Genomic DNA, 22,005 nt, shown 5'->3' with positions numbered 1-22,005 from the left:
AATTAAAATGGCTGCGCCCACGAAAGTCATTTGTTTATTAAGTAACTTAAAACAATTTCGAAATATTTGCATTAACACAGAATGGAGACAGTTACTTTTATCTAAACAAAGAGAGTCATATACTAACTGTGTTAGGTGCTTTGGTTTCACAAGTAAGCTTTTATCTGATAATTGTGTAAATGACATTATCTGTGCTAGACTAAAGCAGACGATTTTTTTGCACGTTAAGTTTTTTAAATAATTACATAACAAGACACAGTGCAGCTGCGCTTAAAATTTTCAGCAAACGCTAACCAATGGCCGTTATTTACTTATATAAGCTAATAGCTCTATTGGACATTAAATATGCTGCAACCCAGGCTTTTTCCGCTCCATTTTGGGAAAACGCCACACTGGAATTTTGGGAATTTCGCGTCGTGAAAACCCCCATTTTGGGAAAAAAATTAATCGCAAAATTGGCTCAATTGGGAAAAATTATCGCATGTAAATTATTTAAAACAGTGTTTCTTATATTTCAAAGAAGCCGTTAACTGGTAAATAACGACTATTTTGATAACTTATTATTAAAATTTTACAAAATTTTATGAACATGTGTGATTAGTGCAGGCTTTTTAATCTGAATTTGGGGAAAAGGCTTGGCCTTTTTGAGGTGAAAAAAAATCGCGGGAAGCGCCGGTTTTTGAGGAAAAAAAGGAAAGTCTTAAATAATCATTAACAAATTTTACAGTTCTTAAAACAAATTCAAGGCAACAGATAATTTAATTATGCAATACTTTCTATTTTCTACACCAGATCAGGTCAACTTATATATTTAAAGGGTAAAAAAAAAAAAAAAAAAAAAATATTTTTTTTGAATTGGGAATTTTTTTTCAATTGGGAAAAAAACAACCAGATTTGCATTGGGAATGGGGCCGAATTTCGGACCCGTGGCATAGGGCGGAAAAAGCCTGCAACCATTTAAATAAGGTGACCCAACCATTTAAATAAGGTGACCCATCAAAGTAAAATTGATTTGTGGGAACATTTATATTGTAATATTCCCTTATTATCTAGCATAGCTTAATTTAAGACCATGGTTCTGGTGATGATGTCACATGCTAGTGTTTTTCCCAGGAGGGCAAAGGGGCATGGCGCATTACTTTCAAAAAGGGCATTTTAGCGCGCAGTTTAGGCAAAAAAGGGCAAAAACGTTCCATGTTATTTGCTCCACGAAGCAGTTGTGGAAAAAATAACATATAAACAAGCAAATTTAATGGTAATAGATGTATTTAACTTACTATGATTTATATTAATATATTTACCTTGCAATGAACATTTAAGTTCCATGCTGTTTCAATAAACTGTACAGCACGACAAACATAATAAAGCAATATATGCATATGAATCTGATTATACACAGATCCACTAACATATAAATGAAACCATGTTTGTCTTATCCCATTTTCTAACAATAATCTCGACAGATGTTTAAAATAACATTGCGAGTAAATTGATCTCTAACAATATGCAAACACTCGTTTCCGTGACATACATCCACCGAGTAGATTACAAATAAATAAATTATGTTGTTGCTATCTAAAACATTTTTATGCATCGTTGATTATCACAGACATTTCATTTATTCCTTCTTAATGTATAATCTCCATCGTTAGTTCGATCGTTTACGACGTTATTTGCCATTTTTGCCGAGTCACAATTTAATTCTGTATAGTCCGCCATGTTGATAAAATGTCAAATGATGTAAGCGACAGGTGCGCATAGCAACGTTAAATCGTATACGCGATTAGTATTTTGTTAAATTGGTATACGTCTCGGTAATTATTTCAATAATTAGATCTAATTATCTTAAAGACGAAATCGATAAAGAATAAATTTGTTTGTGAATTTAAAAGTAATTATGCGTAAAAAAATATGTTTTGATATAACTGAATAATGCATGCAAAGCACAATTGCTACAAGAATAACATCGAGTTTTTCATCAAATGTCTCCGAAGTAATGATTATATCGTGGAGGAGTACACATTGCCGAGCGAAAAGTGCGCTTGGTATAACATAGCCTCCGGCATTATCGATTGATACTGACACGGGGTTATTCACGCATGACTAATTCACAGCTTTGGGGCAGCCAGTAAGACCTAATCGAGCACTGTTATAGATTAAATCTGCTCAATTAAATATAGTCGATTAGACGTTGTGGCCTCTCTAGTAAATCAAGCACAGTCGGAGCGTCACAGACAATCAAGGAAGCTGATTTTGCGGACCAAGTTAGATCGTAAGGCAAATTTCGCGGCAAATTTCGTGGCGAAATTTGCCTTTGAAAAAAAGGGCGCGTGGCGAAATTTGCCTTTAAAAAGGGCAGCGTGGCGATCCGGGAGGGCGGCGTGGCTTTTCGCCACGCTAAAATGGCCTGGGAAAAACACTACATGCCAGTGATTTTTTTTCCCCAAAATTACCGCCGATTTTAGGCTGCGTCCCAATTGCAAAAAATGACGTTTTTTCCCACAAATCTTACCAAAATTTCCCAAAAATGACAAAATTTTCCCAAGAAAGCCAATAAGATTACAATGTCATTTAGCGTTAATTTCGTACCACGATTGCCGATCGAGCTTGTCGAGTCGTCGCCGAACGACAACTGACTTACGTATTGTTCGGGAATGTAGCCAAATACGATTTAACGTTGCTATCCACACATTTCTATATTGCGGAGGATACCGACGATAGTCGATGTATTCCGATTGTTTACGCCTGTTTTTACACACGTTTAAGATGGCGGCAAGCAGACAAGAAATTTGCAATGAGCAGCAAAAATGTTAATAACATTCAAATTAACTACGGATATCATATGGTTATTGGGGAATAATTTCATGCGTGTGTCATTTAACGCAAAATACGACGTTTAAGATAAAAAAACAACAAATATTTATTAGAAATCTTCACAGTGAATGTGCGGAAATCAGTGTTGGGAAATTTGAGTTAGTCTACTCACAAAGTTTAAGCTTTTAATTAAGATGAGTATCGTTCGAAAAGGAAAAGAGACAAACATATTTTGATTTATATGTTATTGGATCTGTGTATAATCAGATTCATATGCATATTCTTCTTTATCATGTTTGTCAAGCTTTACAGTTTGCTAAAATAGCATGGAACTGAGGATGTCAAGTGCAAGATATTGAAAGGTAAACAAATGAAATATATTATTTTAACTCTATTTAATACATCATTTACACAGCAAGAACACTTAAGCGTGTTTGTTAATATTTGCAAATGTTTTCACCTTTATATGATATTGAATTAAAAAAAATGCTGAATTAAATTCATACTCTTAAACTTAGAGGTTATGATTAAATGGTATATTTATTTTTTTTATAGATTATTGCAAGTTTAATATGCATGTGGAAGCATATTAACTAACTTGTATTCATTGTAAGAAGACATTAAAGCAACACTTTATAATATAAAAATGCTGTCAAACATGAACTTAGCAACTTTAATCTGTTTTTATAATCATATTTATAATGTTTCCCAATTTCATGGTTTATCGCGCTATTTTTCCCAATTTCATGGTTTATTGCGCTAATTTTCCTAATCCAAATGACACAGGCTGTAACAAAGAAAAGCAAAAAAAATCACTGCATGCATGCACTCTGAGTATTTTGTTTCTCTATTATAACTGCGCTTGAATATAAATACAGTCACCACTAAAATGAGGAAAACAACATGTATAATTGCATTTCAAAATCTTACTTAAACTGAAATAATCCAAATTTATCCCTATTTCATTCACTTTTTTCCGGTCATCTTCATTAAAGGGATCTTTTCATGCTTTGGTAAATTGACAAAATTGAAAAAAGTTGTTTCAGATTCGCAAATTTTCGTGTTAGTTATGATATTTGTGAGGAAACAGTAATACTGAACATTTACCATGCTTTAATATAGCCATTATATGCATCTTTTGACGATTATAAAACCTAAAAATTATAAAGCGTTGCAACGCGAAACGATTGAATAATTTGGAGAGTTCTGTTTTTGTCGTTAAATTTTGTATAACTACGAAGATTGCTTATATAAGGTATAAAATACGTGACGTATGTGTACTCGGCGGAATAGCTCAGTAGGCTAAAGCGTTTTTACTTCAGGACTCTGGCAGGACTCCAGGGGTTACTGGTTCGAAACCTGCTCCGGGCAATGTTCTTTTCCTTTTTTAATTTTATTCTTGATTTTTTATTGGAGCTTTTACGATCCAATGTTTACATTTATCAATATAAAGCATTTAATGAATAAGTTAAAAAATGCCAATATCTGTGAAAAGGCCCCTTTAAATTTCCACATAAATTGTAAATTGAAGCAGATCACTGCGCTAGTGTATACACAACACTTTCATGGATTTTATTTATTTTTAAGAAAATTCTTTTACTTTTTCCCGATACTCAGAAAATTTTGCATGGAACAATCTGTACACACACAAATAGATGACATTAGTATATACACATGTTCAGTGGGTATACCCTCTCCCGATTTGATGCTTATTTTATCAAATCTTCTTATAGTAACATATATATGCCGAAATTTTATTTTAATAAATTGCGAACGTTCATGTTTTTGCAATTCTTGGGCACTTTTACTTGTCAAAGTTGCTCAAAAGAATATTGACTGATAAAACAGAAACTTGTGAAATTATAAATACCGTACATTTGCGGCCATAAGTCGACCTAAAACCGCTCCCAAAATTGACTTTAAAAGTCAACTCGACTTATGGATGAGGTACTAAATAAAAATACAAAAAATCCATATTTCTGGGCCGTTTTTTAAAGTTAAAAATCTTGGGAGCGGAGGAATGATATGACTGTTTATGGTAAGACCGACTCGTCTTTTTCTTAAATGTCTGCCGATAACAAAATACTCATGTTTACATTGGTTTTTAATTCATTAATCTTCGTTATAAGTCCAAATAAAAACATGTAAAAATAACTTATAAAAATAAATATTAAACATTTGTGACATACTGTAAAGTGGCGAAAATTATACATAGCAATTAGTTGTATTCCGTTGTCTACTAAAAACAATAGAAAATCGAGCCGCGGACACTTGTACCCATTTAAAGTTAATCCGTGTAAATACAAACTTTCAACAGGTGCAGGTGTCTTTATGCCAACAATTATCCCTTCTCGTCCTTTTGACTAAGATCAGAGTGTAAAGCGTAGTGTCGGCATTCTTTTGATCATTGGTCTTTATTGCATCACTCCTAAAATAGTTATCCGATAATGATATGCACAACGGTTCTGCTACAAACTACTTCTGAACAATAAAAAAAAATTACTCGATCGTTGGATACGCCTTTAACCAATCGTTTTTGTTCAACTTCACACGGTTTATTTTTTGATTGTATAAAGGCGTGGTTTCGTTGATTTATTCACAACTGTCCCACAATTAACGCATAATCGTTTCGTAAATAAATAAAAATATCTGCGTGAAGTTTTCATTAATTGTTTGATTATAATGAAATTACGCACTCACCCTGGATTATAAAAAAGTTTGATTGGACACATTAAATACACAATCACTTTGGATTATCTGCTAAATATAAATTAAATAAGATGTTTTTCCAGAATGCAGAAAATATTCCTCGGGTATCGCGTGATTTACGAATATGAATCAGTTGAATAGGGAGCTATGCGAGTGTTGGAAAATTCATGTGTTGATTATTTGTGAGCAAGTTACAATTATTTTGACCATATTATGAATTCGGCGTTCAAGATTTTACCACATGTTCACTTTAATACCACTAACATTTGAATTCAAAAATATCTGCTCATTATATGAACGCTGAAAGTTATTACGTTAAATGGGATATTCGATAATAATTTTGATTTGTGAAAATATGTTTAGTTCTAAATAATGAATGATATGTTATTACCATTTTGAACAATGAAATATATTTTTCACGATAATAAATGATTGAAATTTTGAATGTTTTGTTTTATATTCTTATTATTAGTATCCAAAAAATGTCAACTGCCGGTACAAAAGCCCTCAGAAGCATGACTAAAACGTCACTTAAACTTGTCCGACATATTGAGGAAATTTACCCCTCGACTTATGGCAGAGTCAACGCAAAAAACCGAGTTTTCCTACCCACATTATACCCCTCGACTTATGGCCGAGGTAGACTTATGGCCACGAATGTACAGTAGAAGTTATAAAAAAGTTAAACTACTGTTTCAGTTTGTAAAAATATGTTGAGTAAATTGAATTTTTGAAGTTTTGTTGGCCTAATACCTATTGCAAATGTGTAATCTCGCTTTTTGGATGTGATGTCTCAATACCAGGTAAACAACGCATGTAGTGAATGTTATTTGCAGGTGTGCATGGCATCTGCTTTGCTTGGTGAAACACACTGTAAATAAACAATTTTTGCATGACTATAACCTGAATCAGGGGTTTTCAGCCTTATATACATGTAAGTTGTAACATGGGCCTATTAAAGGCCCCTTCCCAATTGAAAATTTCTTTAAAATCATGCAGTTTTCCCAAAAATCCTAACTTACACCAGCTTTTTCATTTCCCAAAGCAGTAATTTTAGCGAGAATTCTTCCCAAAATGAGCAATTTCTTCCCAAAATCCATAGCCTAGGGCCTCTTCCCAATGAAGCGAGGAAAACCACTGGGAATCAAATAAATCTTTAAAGTGTATTGTTTATGGCAGCATTGTTGGCATTCATTCAGGCACTCTTTTACTTGTTTTCTTATCGGCTCGATACACAGTAATCGTAGGATACTGGTCATCTGTATTCTCGCAGTTATACTTAACATTCAAACACAAATAAAAGCTGAAACAAATGTTTACTTTATCATTTATGGGCTCCTTTGCGAAATAAACTTATTTCTCACTGATATCCTCATCATTTTTTTAGCTCACCTGAGCACAACGTGCTCATGGTGAGCTTTTGTGATCGCCTTTTGTCTGTCGTCCGTCGTGCGTTGTGCGGTGTCAACATTTGACTTGTTAACTCTCTAAAGGCCACATTTATTGTCCAATCTTCATGAAATTTGGTCAGAAGATTGGTCTCATTGATATCTTGGATAATTTCGAGAATGGTTACGTTTGCTTGAAAAACATGGCTGCCAAGGGGCGGGGCATTTTTCCTTATATGGCTTTATATAGCTATATGTAGTAAAATCTTGTTAACACTCTAGAGGCCACATTTATTGTCTGATCCTCATGAAACTTGGTCAGAAGATTTATCCCAATAATATCTTGGACGAGTTCGAAAATGATGCCGGTTGGTTGAAAAACATGGCTGCCAGGGGGCGGGGCATTTTTCCTAATATGGCTATAGTAAAACCTTGTTAACACTCTAGAGGCCACATTTATTTTCCAATCTTCATGGAACTTGCTCAGCAGATTTGTCCCACTAATATCTTGGATGAGTTAAAAAATGGTAACCTTTGCTTGAAAAACATTGCTGCCAGGGGGCGGGGCATTTTTCCTTATATGGCTTTATATGGCTATAGTAAAATCTTGTTAACACTCTAAAGGCCACATTTATTGTCCAATCTTCATGAAACTTGGTCAGAAGATTCATCCCAATAATATCTTGGAAGAGTTCGAAAATGATGCCGGTTGGTTTAAAAACATGGCCGCCAGGGGGCGGGGCTTTTTTCCTTATATGGCTATATATAGTAAAACACTCTAGAGGCCACATTTATCTTCCAATCTTGATGAAAAATGGGTCAGAAGATTTGTCTTAATATTTTGGATGAGTTTGAAAATGGTTACATTTGCTTGAAAAACATGGCCACCAAGGGGCGGGGCATTTTTCCTTACATGGCTATAAAAGGCTATAGTAAAATCTTGTTAACACTCTAGAGGCATCATTTATTGTCCGTTCTTCATGAAACTTGGTCAGAAGATTCATCCCAATAATATCTTGGACTAGTTAAAAAATGATGCTGGTTGGTTGAAAAACATGGCTGCCAGGGGGTGGGGCATTTTTCCTTATATGGCTATAGTAAAACCTTGTTAACACTCTAGAGGCCACATTTATTTTCCGATCTTCGTGAAACTTGGTCAGAAGATTTGTCTCAATAATATCTTGTTATCTCAGGTGAACGACTTTGGGCCTTTCAGGCCCTCTTGTTTTAAATATAGTGTTAATAGTGCGGGTGAGACAGTTCAGTCACAATAGTATCCCCTGTTGCGGTGTGTGACACCATATTGGTATTCTCACGGTAAGAAGGTCAATAGGTTGTATGTTACTTAATCAAAGTCAAATCAAAGTTTGCTTATAATATCGGACTAGAAGCTTAAATTTTGCAAAAGAAAAATCTTTGATAAAACATTTAACTTTATATTAACATGCACATTAATAATTCAACCCTCCTATGAACTGCACGCACATTACAGTCATAATACCACTTCTCTGGACAATGGATGAACATAAAGGTGCCTTCCCTTCTAAGCAATATAACGTTTGTAACATGCGTAACTAACAATGGCTGGAGCTTGTAAAATTTGCTAACTGACGAGGCTCAGGAAAAGGGAAAGTGGAAGCAGACAAAGTGTAAACAAGTTGAAAATGTGGTAAAACTGTGAAAATTTAATGAAATAGTTGTTAACAATTAAAAAACACACAAATTGATCATACCGGTACCTTTAATTGCTATTACTCTACCTGTACCGATAAAAATCGATCATCATCTACAATAATTAGGAGACAAACACCATATTGACCCCCATAAATGACCCGTAAATCGTTTACACATTGAACTGATTAGTGTGTGCGTGTTTTGATTTATCGTTATTCAAATGCAAACATCACTTGTTAATACATTTACAATTGTAAATGATGTTTGAGCACTTTACATAGTTATTCATGTGTGTAAGTATGTTTTTGTTTGTCCTGTAAAATGTAAATGTACTTTTGTAAATGATGTTTGAACACTTTACATAGTTATTTATGTGTATAATTATGTATGTGTTTGTATTGTACTGATGCACTTTGACTATAATTTGTTAACTTGAATATGTGAATGGTCAAAGGAATTTTGCCGATGTTCCAATAAAAACTTGAAAACTTAAAACTTGGATCAAAGCTGATAAGTGTCGCTGCAAGATGATTGGAAATACAAGCGCCACTGTGAAATTTAGTTTGAAATCCAGGCACTGTGTGGCTGCTATGCTAAAACAGCCTGTGGAAAAGCCTGATTTTACATAAATGTATACTGTAGTTTATGCTGCAACAAACAACCAATCTGCAATTTTGGTTTTGTAAGCTAACTAACTCCCAATCGCCAACAGTTAGTATACTGTTCCAGAGATTTCTGAAAGCACTGACAGGGGGTTTTCAGCACTGTCTGCGCTTCCGAAAAACGGAGGCACTCCCAAAGCAAACGGACCCGATCCCAAACCGAAATTATAAAAAAAATCCCAATTTCCAAAAAAAAAATAATTTTTTTTTCTTTTTTTTTTTTTTTTTAAGAATGAAGTGTCTTATAACTTGTGTGACTAACCAGTGTTTGTTTTGGTAAAAAATATCTGCTTTAAGTTTTGACTGTTCAGTTCTTATCTCAGAGTGTAACAGTATTAAACTGAAAAACAAAACTGCAGTACTTGAATAAATGTTGAACATGCCCAATATGCATCTGTTTATATAAAGAAGACAAAATAACAAATAAAAACAAATTTATTTGTTAAGCCACTGAATTATTAAAGCATGATAAATTCACATGTTTTTCCCAAATGAGCCGTTTCCTCGAAGCAAAAATTCCCAAAATGGCCGATTTTGTCGATAAAAAATTCCCAATTTGGTCAGACTCCTTTTCCCAAAATAGGCAGAAAAACCCCTGACTGAAATAACTGATGAAACTTAAGTAACAAAAATATAGTGTATACATTTTAAGCTCCCTTGAGTATGTTTCTTTATTGTTTGCAACACACAATCTCGTCATATTTGGCAGATGGGTGTATTCAACTTGTTAAAGCTGAACAGCTTTTCAACTTATTAAAGTTGATTATCTGTTTAAATCAAATATATTTGGATTTGGAAAAAATATGTTTTCTTGTCTTAAATTTTGAAATAAATGAATTTATGATATTTAGGTACACAAAAATGTAATCAAAATAATTCAATTAAAACTTCACTCATGTCTTCTGAATGATCACGTTAGGTCATCAAACAACTGGATTGTTTTGTTAGGTCATCGACGAAGGCCCAGAACTCTGAGCTGCCATTTAACAAAATTAGTCCCCTTTTTGTATTAAGGAAATTCAAGTAAGTGTTTGCATGCAACAACTTCTATCTCAAGCTTACATGTGGGCCAAGCTAGGGGTGATTTAAAATTGGGGGTCATTTGGGTAAAGGTCACTATTGCTAAACATAGATTTAAACTTTAGTAAAAATGGATATAATGTGCTGAAAGTTTGTGTATGTATGTTACAGGCTGAATTGCATTTGAGACCAGTGGGGTCAAGATCACAGTAGATCACTGTTACTTAAAACAGAAAAAGTGTTTCTGCTCGTTAACTTTAATTTGAACAGAGGTATAATGCTGTAATTTTCCATGTAGATAGCTTCCATGCTGAAATAGGGTGGGATTACATTCGGACCACTTGGGTTTAGATTATTGTTATTTAAAATAACAGCTTTGTTTAAAACTTAATTGCACTAAATTAATTGGTAAATAATTGAAAATCTAGTTTCTTTGGAGGGTCCAATTTTTTGTTTTAATTTTAACAAATCATCCTTAAATTTACATAAACTTGATAACTTCTGCATGTATTCCATTTCAAATATATCTTTGTGGTCATAAACTTGATAAATGCTGCGTGTTTTCCGTTTCAAATATATCTTTGGTGTCACAACATCCGGGCACTGGCAAAAAATGTACATTATACCATGATAATAGCACATAAATAGTGGACACTGTTTTGGGACAGCATTTGTTTTCATGTTTCAAATGCTTTGCAGATTCTCTGTGCCATGGAGAGTATGAATACAAAGATCCTGCTTCAGAAGAGGACATGTAAGTAAAATGGATGAAATAACTGTTATCTCTATAATATCATGTACAACTGTGAATTAAAAATAAATAAAAATAATTATGAATAAATTAGAAATTAACAATTATTAATTTATTAACCAGGTTTTCTAAAGGAAAAAACTGCAGGTTATTAGATTGGGGAATGTCGGCGGGCTTGCGGATGGGCAGGCGGCTGGCGGAACAAGGTTGTCTGGGCCATAACTTAGACGGTGTGTCGCGCGAAAGAATTATTTCGATATCTCCAAGGTCAAGGTCACAATTTGAGTTCAAAGGTCAAAAATAGCCATAAATGAGCTTGTCAGGGCCATAACTATGTCATTCATTGTGAGATTTTATAATCATTTGGCACATTTGTTCACCATCATTGGACGGTGTGTCGTGCGAAAGAATTACGTCAGTATCTCCAAGGTCAAGGTCGCCACAACTAAAAATAGATTGATTTTGAAACAAGGGGGGTAACTATGAACAATCAGTAACAATGCACATTTTGATTTTGAGTTGTCTCTCTTTATCAGACTTTTTTTCTTCAAATTGAAATCAAGGTCGCCACAAGTAAAAATAGATTGAATTTTACACAAGGAGGGAAACAATGCACATTTTGAATTGTCTCCCTTTATCAGACTTTTTTTTCAAAATGAAAACCTGGTTTTGTGACAATTTTGCCCTTTGTTGAATCAATAATTAATATAGTTATAATATGTCAACTACATGCACTAACATGCATACATATTTTAGGGATTCATGTGTGTTCCAAGTTGAGATACAGAATTTTCCATTTTCTGTTGACAATTGTCATTTTCAACATAGAATTTCTTGTTATATGATGAAAGTTGGACAAAAATATCATATTTCCTTTGGATGAATTCAGCACTTTAAAACTGTAGATTTTATACAATCTGATATCCATTTCAGAATGTTCTGTCCATAATAATAACAACTGGTAAATTTCTTCAGCATACTAAGGAGACATGTCTAAATTTGGATACCTGACCAGCAGATCTGTTATAGCCTTAATGATGTGCTGATCTTTCCAGAGTCAACATCACGTATGTGGACAAAAGTGGCAAGAGAATTCCAGTGCAAGGCAAGGTTGGAGACAATGTCATGTATCTGGCTCATAGATATGGGATTGAACTAGAAGGTATTATTCCTATCTCCTTGTTAACACTCTAGAGGACACATTTATTGTCCAACCATCATGAAACTTAGTCAGACGATTTGTTTCAATGATATTGTGGACAATTTCGAAAATGGTCCCGTTTGGTTGAAAAACATGGCCGCCAGGGAGCGGGGCATTTTTCCTTATATGGCTTTATATGTTGATATTAAAACCTTGTTAACACACTAGAGGCCACATTTATTGTCCAATCTTCATGAAACTTGGTCAGAAGATTTGTCCCAATGATATCTTGGACAATTTCGAAAATGGTTCCGGTTGGTTGAAAAACATGGCTGCCAGTGGGCGGGGCATTTTTCCTTATATGGCGTCAGTAAATAATTGCTAGTTAAACACAGATCTTAAAGTCAGGTTTATTGTCTTTATGAAATTTGGTGAGAACAATTGTTTTAATTATATATTGGAAGAGTTTGAAAATGGTTCCGGTCTGCTGAAAAACACCACAATCATGTAATTTATCTTTTATTACACTGATATTATGCTTAATTTTAGTAATAAACATTAAATAACTTGTATCAACAATTAAACTTTAACACTGTCCACTCAGTAGCAAAGGGCTACATATAACCAGTAACTGGCAGGCTGTTCAGGTTTATGCTCTTTGCTGCTCATCAGAATGGTAGGATTGAAATGAAGCTATTAAATTATGAATATTTTAAAGAAAGGACTTTATTTTAATTTAATTTTCTAATGGACTTCAAAACTGTCAAATGTCTATATGAAGGGGAAGGGGTAAGTGGCTCATTTCTTGCTGATGCTGGTATTTCTGTGCCTGATTCAGGAGCATGTGAGGCGTCGCTAGCTTGCTCCACATGCCACGTGTACGTACATGAGGACTTCTGTGACAGGCTGCAGGAACCCAAAGAAGAGTATGAACAGAGTGATTAACACTTATATGTGCTTGTCAAAATGACTCAAATAGACATTGATATAGTATGCTTTCAATTTGTTGCCCAACTGTTCACAGAATAGTTTCAGCAATGATACTTTTTCATTTTTTGTCATCAATATCATTTCTCTTAAACTTTTAATACTAATCCTACATGTATTTTATTGAAACACTGCGTACTGTTATTCCTATAAGTTTTCGGACACCTTCAGTTGTATCGTTAATTTTTCCTGCCAAACTACAAAATAAAGGCATTATAATTCATAGGACAGCCATTTACTAAGTTGCTGACCTAATATAGTGAGGCATTCTAGCAGCCATGCTTTTTCAGATGTTTGCTATTTTTTGCTTTGTCTTCACTTGATCGGACAGCACTATACATTTAAGTCATGCTCTATAAAAAACAGGGTTTAATGCATGTGCAGTCCGTACAGGCTAATCAGAGACAACACTTTCTGCTTAAACTTGATTTTTGCTGAGAAGAGACTTTTTTTAAACAAAAAATATCTAAAAGCTGAGATCGTTACCCCTGCAGACTGCACAGACTAATCTGGGAAGACACTTTACGCACAGACTAATCTGGGAAGACACTTTACGCACAGACTAATCTGGGAAGACACTTTACACACAGACTAATCTGGGAAGACACTTTACGCACAGACTAATCTGGGAAGACACTTTACACACAGACTAATCTGGGAAGACACTTTACGCACAGACTAATCTGGAAAGACACTTTACGCACAGACTAATCTGGGAAGACACTTTACGCACAGACTTATCTGGAAAGACACTTTACACACAGACTAATCTGGGAAGACACTTTACACACAGACTTATCTGGAAAGACACTTTACACACAGACTAATCTGGGAAGACACTTTACGCACAGACTAATCTGGGAAGACACTTTACGCACAGACTAATCTGGGAAGACACTTTACGCACAGACTTATCTGGAAAGACACTTTACGCACAGACTAATCTGGGAAGACACTTTACGCACAGACTAATCTGGAAAGACACTTTACGCACAGACTAATCTGGAAAGACACTTTACGCACATGCATTACCTTTCTCACAGAGCGAGGCTCAACTATAATTGATAATTGTGATCTCTTTCAGTTTCTCAGATTACAAATATTTTAATATGGTTATACTTATGCAGGGAAGATGACATGCTGGACATGGCACCATTTCTCAAAGAAAACTCCAGATTAGGTATGGGTTAAATTGATATTGTACGTTAATCACATTACTAATGTTTTGTTGGTTAATTGCTTTGTTTTTGAATTTTTAGGCCTTTTTTTTTTATCACGGAAACAAACAAATTTTATGATTAAATTCCAATAATGTTGAAGTTTAGCTTTTTGTGAAGTAAATATCAGAGATTCCACATTTCTGAATACAAACTTTGATATCAATAAAAAGCATGCAGAAGTGTTAACCCTTTCCCACTCAGAAGCAAAATATGGCTATGTACAAACAGCATAAAAGTTAAAAACAGAACAGCCTGCGAATAACTCGTAGTCTGTTTAGGTTTTATGTTGTTTGCTGCTCATCAGTATCTAAGGGTTGGAAATGAAGCCTTTAAAAGTTGAATCTAGTAAGAAAGGTCTTTAATTATATTAAACTGTCTGAGGGACTACAAATGTGTCAAAATACGTATCTAAGTGGTAAAGAGTAGTAAAAAACTATCCTGAAAAAAGGGACTACAAATGTGTATCTAAGTGGTAAAGTGTTAACTATCCTGAAAGTAGTTAACATCAATCTGCAGATAAGAGTCTTTTGTTGTCTGAATACAAAATTTGAAATTAAGGTTAGTATGATTGGCAAGTGTTAACCTCAAAATATTGTTCAATATGCCAAATACAAAATCACTGAAATTAAACAACTTCTTCTGCAGGTTGCCAGATAACACTGAGTAAAGCTCTGGAAGGTATTGAAGTCACGTTGCCTCAGGCAACCCGTAACTTCTACGTGGATGGACATGTACCACAACCACACTGACAGCCGAGCACTGTAGTTACCAACCTATTTCTAGACTTATGAATAATGAGGCATAATCTGGGAAATCTGGGCTAAATGCATGTGCGTAAAGTATCGTCTCAGATTAGCCTGTGTTGTCTGCTCAGGCTAATTAGGGACAACACTTTCCACCTTAGCTGGATTTTTAGCTCCGCTGTTTTCGGAGAAAACCTGAGCTATTGTCTTAGCCAGCTCGTCGTCCGCCGTCTGCCGTCCGCCGTAGGCGTCATGCTATAACCTTAACATTGGCCATAACTTTTTAAATATTAAAGATAGCAACTTGATATTTGGCATGCATGTGTATCTCATGGAGCTGCACATTTTGAGTGGTAAAATTTCAAGGTGAACATCATCCTTCAAGGTCTAGGGTCGAAAAAACAAAGTCAAGGGAAGTAATAAGCTTTAAATGGACATAGTCATCTGACCTGTCCATGTATATATCTTTGTTAAATAAATCAAAGCGGCATTGTGTTTCTGACAAACACATTGTGATAAAAGATCAACGTCAAGGTCACCCTTCAAGGTCTACGGTAAAAAATACACATTTAAGGGAAGTAATAAGCTTTAAAGGGAGATAATTATTCAATATTGAACATAGCCACTTTATATACCGGTATTTAGCATGCATTTGTATCTCATGGAGATGCACATTTTGAGTGGTGAATCTACAGTCACGGTAGTGGCTTTTAATTATTTGCTACTAAAAATAGAGATTTGTTAGAGACAATTATTTTCAAGGGAAGTAATTTATATAATTATAAATCTCATATTATATATTTCCTTACCAAGAATTGAAGTTCTTTTCACAGTTACTGTACAGATTTTTTTATTTTGATTATTTATAACTCAAATGATTGATTTGTCAAAGTTTTGTTTTAAATGATATAATTATCATTTCTTTCATGTACTTAGTTGTTAATAGTAGTGTTCATTACATACCTGTGGACTTATGTCCATAGATACATGATGAATTCTGGCTATGATCTCTTTGATTAACCACAGGCCTTGGTTGTCAGTGATGTCTGATTTGGTCATAATTTTTGACTGTCTACAGACCCCCCCCCTCAAGCCCCGGTTGGATTGGACAAAATCCAAGGGAAGTAATAAGCTTTAAAGGGAGATGATTTCTATACCTGCCAAATGATAAATAGAAATTAGGGGGCATTGTGTTTCTGACGAACACATCTCTTGTTGGGTCACTAGGTCAAAGGTCAAGGTCACTATGACCTCTAAAAAAAACAAAAACAATTTCTGACAAACTTTCGCAGCCGAGCGTGGCACCCGTTATGCGGTGCTCTTGTTGTTAAGAGAGACTTCCTTTTTTAAACAATTCCATAAAAGCAAACTGCTCAGGCGTATCTGATACAGCACTTTCAGCACATGCATGAATCCCAAATCTCCCAGTATTAGGCTCAATGAATGATTGATAGACACCTGATAAAGAAAACCCCACTGTTTCCATATATATATGTTGGGAAAATCAATGATGCTTATGCCATGGTTCAATGCTTAGTGGGGGCTATTTGATATGATGTCCACATAGCTATCAAGAAAAATGGGCTCAGATACTTTTATTTTAATTACCAAAAATTGGATCATATTTACATTGTCCCTCAGAACAAGACATTTTTTTAAAGTAGTGATTATTAATTTAATACTAGAGTGAAGTCTAAGAATTGGTTGGTGAATGTTTGTGAGTATCGTTATTATCTATGGTTCAAGATCAACCCGTGTTTCAATGGGACATTGATTGAAGTGCTGGGCTTCACGTACACCTGTGTCTTCATATGTCCACACAGTCATCAGTGTATACCTGTGTACTTATTGCTTGCAGATGGACACAGCATATACTCTGCATCAGTTGTCTTGCGGCAACATTTCACCTGCAGTATTTAATATCACATCCAGCTTGTGTTTTCAGCTACCGGTATTATTCTTGTGATATTCTGTTTGTGTATGAGATTAAACAATCATTTTGTACATGTATTTGGTATTTTCGTCCCCTACCGGTGAATCCCGAGGGAACTTATGGTAGTCACTCCGTCTGTCTATCAGTCAGTCAGTCAGTCTGCCTGTCACACTTTTCTTGATCCTGCAATAACTTTAAAAGTTCTTCATATTTTTTCATGAAACTTCAAACATGGATAGATGGCAATATGGAGATTATGCACGTCATTTCATTTTGTTCCTATGTCAAGAATTCTGGTTGCTATGGCAACAAATAATAAAAATAAAAAATTCAGACAATAGTGGAGTTTCACTGATAGAGGACAATATTGCTTGGCAATCTCTTGTTTGTTCATATTGTATTTGAATATTTGAAATGTCCCCTTCATTTAAGATGTTTAAATGTATCTACTGTACAATTTAGTCTTTACTGTTTCGTCTGTCATATCCCCGAGTTCAAACAATACCGTGCTTTTATTTTAGGATACAAATCAATAATTGTGGTTAGAATTTTAAAACTTGAATTGAGCTTAGTCTTATGAAACATAAGGTGGAAAATTAACCACAATACATTTATATTCAGTTGATAAAATTACAGCCAAGGCAACGCATGTATATTAGTCTGTTTTGGGCATATTTATTGAAACTGTGGTGATATTCAGCAAAATTTTATAATATCATTTAAGTCTGTTTTTTGGTATTCTTATTGAAACTGTGGTGCTTTTGAGCACGATTTAATAATATAATCATGAAAATAAAAGAAATAGTTATAATGTATTAAGTTCAATGAAGGTTTTTGATTTTCTATTACATGTAACTATGAAATATTGTGACTCGACAGATGAGCAGTATACTAATGGGATATTCAGTCTCAGAGACAAGAAATATGTTTGAAAAAGATATACAGCGTTGATTGTGGTTGGTGTTTATGAACGATCAAAAGTTATATCAATGGGATCAAAAATAGTGAATGCCTTTTTTCTGCTCAGTTCTTAGCTGCATCACACGCAAATCAATTACGGGGTGTTGCACCAGATTTTGTGGCTTATTTCGCTTTATTAGATATTTATACTCCGATTTCTATATTAACAGAATAGAAAAACACATGAAACATGAAAACAAATGAAAGCATATAGGTCAGCCAGAAACCCTAAAACCTTATTTGATACCATTATTTATAGTATCGTGAATCATCTTGCTCATGCTTAATAAATTGGTCAAAATGGATAAATGTTTCTAATTAAATTAATCAAAATTGGTCCTTATCATGCATTTGTTGAAAACACATTAAAAATCTATGATTGACATATCATAATTATATCGCCGTATATCTTTATTTAGTATCTTTTTGATCAAAATAAACCTCAAGTGCACATAGTTTACGGGATAGCGTTTATATAACCATTTCTGTAACTGATCGCAAACTGACCTTTATACCTTGCGGGTTGGTATGCACTGAATGGATGCGAGGTAACAATTCCTCTGTTGTAATAACGGCTTGTTACAAGCTTAAAACATTTACGTTTTTCAATTTATAAAACAATTTTTAATATTTACTTCAAAGCGTGCATGAGGCTACTGAACAACAATATGATATAAAAAATTTGAGTGCACAGAATGCAATATCATAGTAATCATTAAATATGAGAACACAGCCTCTAAGTACAAACGCTGTCATTCTTCTTAATGTAAAGGGGCACACACTCTGTTTTGATGTTGAGAATTGAGTGTGAAACTGCTCTATCACTCAAACCTTATCATTAGAGATACAAGTGTTTCATGCTGAATACGCAGTTAACATCGTTGCTAAACAAACTGTAGTATCCATTTTGATCACTTTTACTTCCCAAAAATAGAAAGTGGATGGAATAACATATTAATGTTAATGTGAAATCTGTTTGTAGATTTTCACGTTTTCTACTGCGAAAAGTTTCCGGCCTACCAGCGGGAAATTTTATATTCAAATTGATTGGTCGCTTACAAAGGTCAGACTAAGGTGAAAAGCAGGCATATACAGCTACGCCACAAAAAGCACTGGTCAAACAAACCAGATATGTGAAAATATGTTTTGTTAAGTTGGTATCATTGCAATGAATTAACGATCATACCCGTTGTTATTGTCAACATAAAAGTCTACCGACTGTTTAATAAGATGAATAAGCATAAACTGAACAGATTCTTTCTTTTTTGGTTAATAGGTTGCTGCATGAATTTTTGAGTGATGCTGTGATCTTCGAGAATGTTGTTGAACAATCACATTTATAAATATGATTTGTTTGTATAAGGCAAATCCTGGTTTGATGTCTATGCTTGTTGTATTGAATATGTATTTAAAGAAATATTACAATTTGAAAAACACTTTGTTTTGTGATTTTTGCAAAATAATTTATTATCTTTACAGATACATATGTTCTCACCTTAACAACAATGTCCAAAACTCAAAATCACTATGTTCAAATGAATTAAGAAGCAAGGTTGACAAAAACATTTTTCAATTGTAATTGAAATGGAAGACATTATTTTACTGGTATTTCCCAGACCATGGTTTAAATTATCTTTTGCAAATGGGCACAAGGTGGGAATTTGGAAACAAGACAAGAGGGCAATGATGGCCCTAAAGCATTGAATAGAAGTACAGAAATTGTAACACACTTGACCTGTGAACTAATTCTTGACTTATCTAAAACCGTATTTTTGAATTGCTTTCATGTTGTTTAGATACACATTCTGACCATGTGTTCTCAATACATGTATTAAGTTATACATGTGGCCTTAGAGAGGTACCAGTAAGTAAGATAAAGATTGTCAAAGATTTGACCTGCTGAACTAGCTTTTTGATGCATGTGACTGAGATTTAAACTCGGACCTGATATTGTTAACTCTTACAGTGCTGAAACCGAATTTTGAAGGCCTTTGCAAACAGTTTGGATCCAGATGAGACGCCACAGAAAGTGGCTCCTCATCAAGATCCAAACTGTTTGCTATTCTGATAGTATTCTTTGAAAAAAAATCGAAGAGAATGGTAATTTAAGAGATTCAGCAGACAACATTTTAGCAGACGACAAATTTCCCAGCATGCAAAGGGTTAAGAAAAAACATTCTGACAAAGTTCAGTCAAGATTGTCTCACTGTTGCTTCTGTAGTGGAAACAAGAACAAGGTTTTTCTAAGATTTGCCCTGGTGACCTTGTGTTTTGAAGCACGTGATCCAAATTCAATCTCAGCCTATATATTGTCAAGTTATTCTGACCAGGTTTCATCAAGATTGCATCTTAAATATGGCTAGTGTGATAACAAGGTTTTTCTTAGATTCGACCTGGTGATAGTTCTTGGAAGAACATGACCCTGATTGGAACTCGGCCAAGACAATCATTCTGACCAAGTTTCATAAATGAATAGTGAATATTAGCTTTTCTGAGATGTAACCTGATAACCTCGTTGACGCACATCAGCCAGATTTGAACTCGTGCGTAATATTTTCAGGATAAACATTTAAAATAAGTTTCATCCTGATTGGATGAAAAATGTGTCCTCTAGAAGGACCCCTTCATGCTCAGGTGAGCTTATAAAACAAGGTGTAACTAAACACAGGCACTTTGGTTTGATGCTTTCACTCTTTCCTGGTAATATGAAGTGTGCACCCTGTCAATTGCTACAATTGAACGCTGGGGACAAAGAAATACGCAAAAAAGTGTGCACACATAAGTATAAATTCAGGCGCCAAACTTAATGATTGTGACAAAAATCTACACATGTAATTTTGGTTCGCCTTTGTAGCAAAACAAGTTTGTTTAATACATGTGTCAAAGTTCACTGAACTTCAAAATTATCTTTTGTTTGGAAATTATCATTTAAAAGTGACTTCACAAATATTCAAACATGCAAACAATTATTCTTACAAATCAACTAAGAACAAAAAATGACTAAGCATTGAATAATTAAGTATATTGCAGAATCACAGAGAAACAAATGGCAACTCTTTATCACAAACTATTAAAACATACTTCCTTAAAAATTAAACATTCAAATCATCAGTTTTGTTTGTTGCAAATTCTGAATGATTGAAAACAATCCAACAATCGTATCAACAGACACTACAAGGGTAAATAACAACTGTACTATCCTTTTCAAAGAGGGATGCATAATCATCTGCGATGAGTATTTGACTATCATTCACTGGATCTTTATAAGAACAATTCTGCTTATGTAGCTGCCTTGGTAATTCGTTAAAATGAGTTCACAGGGCCAATCATAATCACATGGCTAATTTGTTAATTGACAGAGTTCATATGCCCTCTCATTCACCAGCCCTCCCTCGTCCATGCAGGCGCGTACCCAGGCCTCTGTCACTATGTGGAATTTGCGTGCTCGACTGCGTCTCTCAAGTTTGATTTCTGGAACACGACTGGTATCTCTGAAAGATAAACATTCTTGAATAAAGAAATATATAAGAATATTACTATTTTTGTATGAATATATTCACATGTTTGTACATTCGATGCTGACTTGTCATTTATGTTGAATTAACTCTGAAATAAGTTTGATAATTAATAAATATCATGCAAAAACTTGATGCAGTAATCATCTGGTGTCGACCATGACAAGTTGACAAAAATGTTGGTGATTACTTAATGGGAAACAGCTAATGATTATCTCATGCAAATAGTAACATGCACACCTGATAACCACCAAACCCCTTCTTGTATCATCAATACACATAAAAATCATCATATATTTATTTATACAGAACAAGACTGCTCCGTGATCTGTTGTATGTCCAGAAGCATATTCTTGTCTGGGGAACAAAACTACATGACCTTTAACCTTGAATTGTGACCTTGACTTTTCACCTTGAAGCATGGGGGTGTACACATTGTCTTATCATAGGGAATGATAATCCAAATTGATATGAAAATCCTCTCAGGC

At 34.4% G+C, this 22,005-nt stretch overlaps 3 protein-coding genes across 3 annotated transcripts in view; 1 reads left to right on the top strand and 2 right to left on the bottom strand.

Annotated features, from left to right (window-relative positions):
- LOC127862393 (NIPA-like protein 2) overlaps positions 1-22,005 on the bottom strand; it is a 372,103-nt gene that overhangs the window by 31,130 nt on the left and 318,968 nt on the right. The gene's annotated exons all lie outside the window — the stretch shown is intronic.
- Positions 8-19,438, top strand: LOC127862403 (adrenodoxin-like protein 1, mitochondrial). Its single transcript, XM_052401497.1, has 6 exons — positions 8-152; positions 10,967-11,021; positions 12,074-12,180; positions 12,998-13,085; positions 14,274-14,326; positions 15,012-19,438. Exons 1-6 carry the CDS (start codon positions 8-10, stop codon positions 15,113-15,115), a joined length of 552 nt encoding a protein of 183 aa, XP_052257457.1. The 3' UTR covers positions 15,116-19,438.
- Positions 19,468-22,005, bottom strand: part of LOC127862389 (DNA ligase 4-like) — a 54,237-nt gene continuing 51,699 nt past the window's right edge. Inside the window, exon 20 of the mRNA XM_052401476.1 lies at positions 19,468-21,493. Coding sequence (XP_052257436.1) covers positions 21,343-21,493 — 151 coding nt within the window. The 3' untranslated portion in view covers positions 19,468-21,342. The remainder of the gene's footprint in view (positions 21,494-22,005) is intronic.

The sequence above is a fragment of the Dreissena polymorpha genome, chromosome 16 (assembly GCF_020536995.1).
Source record: "Dreissena polymorpha isolate Duluth1 chromosome 16, UMN_Dpol_1.0, whole genome shotgun sequence".
In the NCBI taxonomy this organism is placed as follows: Eukaryota; Metazoa; Mollusca; class Bivalvia; order Myida; family Dreissenidae; genus Dreissena; species Dreissena polymorpha.
The sequence above is the reverse complement of the archived record's forward strand: the minus strand, read 5'-3'. Positions and strand labels throughout refer to the sequence as shown.

Bases quoted from the DNA above. Each gene is read 5' to 3' on its own strand.
- LOC127862403 (XM_052401497.1), top strand. From the start codon at position 8: ATGGCTGCGCCCACGAAAGTCATTTGTTTATTAAGTAACTTAAAACAA. The intron at 11,022-12,073 runs GTAAGTAAAATG...TGATCTTTCCAG, and splicing joins CCTGCTTCAGAAGAGGACAT to AGTCAACATCACGTATGTGG. The intron at 13,086-14,273 runs GTATGAACAGAG...ATACTTATGCAG, and splicing joins CTGCAGGAACCCAAAGAAGA to GGAAGATGACATGCTGGACA.